The 1,270-nt window shown below is 40.5% G+C and overlaps 1 protein-coding gene across 2 annotated transcripts in view; it reads left to right on the plus strand.

Moving 5' to 3' along the window:
- The window catches only part of LOC108288887 (activating signal cointegrator 1), a 70,551-nt gene that overhangs the window by 9,002 nt on the left and 60,279 nt on the right, over window positions 1-1,270 (plus strand). For both annotated transcript variants that reach the window (XM_017508070.2, XM_037731205.1), the window contains one exon: window positions 505-634. In XM_017508070.2, the coding sequence (XP_017363559.2) occupies window positions 505-634 (130 nt within the window). The remainder of the gene's footprint in view (window positions 1-504; window positions 635-1,270) is intronic.

Here is a 1,270-nt window from a genome sequence, read left to right on the forward strand (position 1 = left end):
TTACCCAGGCTGGAGTGCAATGGCGCGATCTCGGCTCACCGCAACCTCCGCCTCCCGGGTTCAGGCAATTCTCCTGCCTCAGCCTCCTGAGTAGCTGGGATTACAGGCACGCGCCATCATGCCCAGCTAATTTTTTGTAATTTTAGTGGAGACGGGGTTTCACCACGTTGACCAGGATGGTCTCAATCTCTTGACCTCGTGATCCACCCGCCTCGGCCTCCCAAAGTGCTGGGATATGTCATATTCTTAAATACTTTGGTACTCTTAGCCAAATTTTTATAAAGGAAGAAAAGATCCCTAGCATTTGTAAACCTGTCGTGTGTCAAGCACTGCTTAATGCTGTACAAGTAAGGCCTGGCTTGTGTACTTGTTTTCCATTGAAATGAAGGCTCCAGGCCATCAGGCCAGAACCAGATCTTCCGATGTTTTATTCTTTACTGCACACTGATACAACTAATTTGTATTTAGAGGTTGACACCGTTTGATTTCCTTATTGAATTTCAGGGGTGGAGAATTCTGGAAAGATGGACATCTCTACCAAGGACCTTCTTCCTCATCAAGAAATGCGAATTAAGTCTGGTCTGGAGAAAGCTATGAAGCATAAAGACAAACTGTTAGAGTTTGACAGAACTAGGTATGAAAGAGTTAGAATAACAAATGCTAAGAAATAAACTAGTCCACAGATTCTGGTCATTATTTTGGTACTTGATACCTTCTCGTATTGGAGTGTGAAAGAGTTTATAGCGAAAGAAGAGCTGGATCTCCTACACAGGAGACCTACATCTTGTTTTTTAATCCATGTTTGAATAATATAGGCTCCCACCAAAAGAATCCTGTCCTATAGCTTTTTTTGATTCCTGGCAAATGTTAGTTTATCCCCTGCTGTACAGTTGATGTGGGTTGACAGAATTCACCACTTGTTTTACTTACAGACATTCATTCAGTCCCCTGTATTAGAGTACCTATTGTGTGCAGATTGCTAGCTGGGCTCTGGAGATTCTATAAGGAATTGCCTCTGGGAGAGCATAGGTTATGCCCTATCATAGGAAGGCATGATTTACCTTTCTCCTTTCCTTTGACTAAGTTTGTTTTTGATTCAATAATCAGTATATTAAAATACAACTAAATTGGCTTTATACTCCTACATTATTATTGTTAATCCATTGACTTCTCTTTAGGAGATAGATTTATGATAGTTCTGTTTTTTATTTCCTCCTCTTATGCTTTTTTTCCTTCTGAACAAAATATTTGTTGAAAACCAGTTAGTGGT

Source organism: Cebus imitator, unplaced genomic scaffold (genome assembly GCF_001604975.1).
Source record: "Cebus imitator isolate Cc_AM_T3 unplaced genomic scaffold, Cebus_imitator-1.0 Scaffold386, whole genome shotgun sequence".
NCBI classification, from domain to species: domain Eukaryota; kingdom Metazoa; phylum Chordata; class Mammalia; order Primates; family Cebidae; genus Cebus; species Cebus imitator.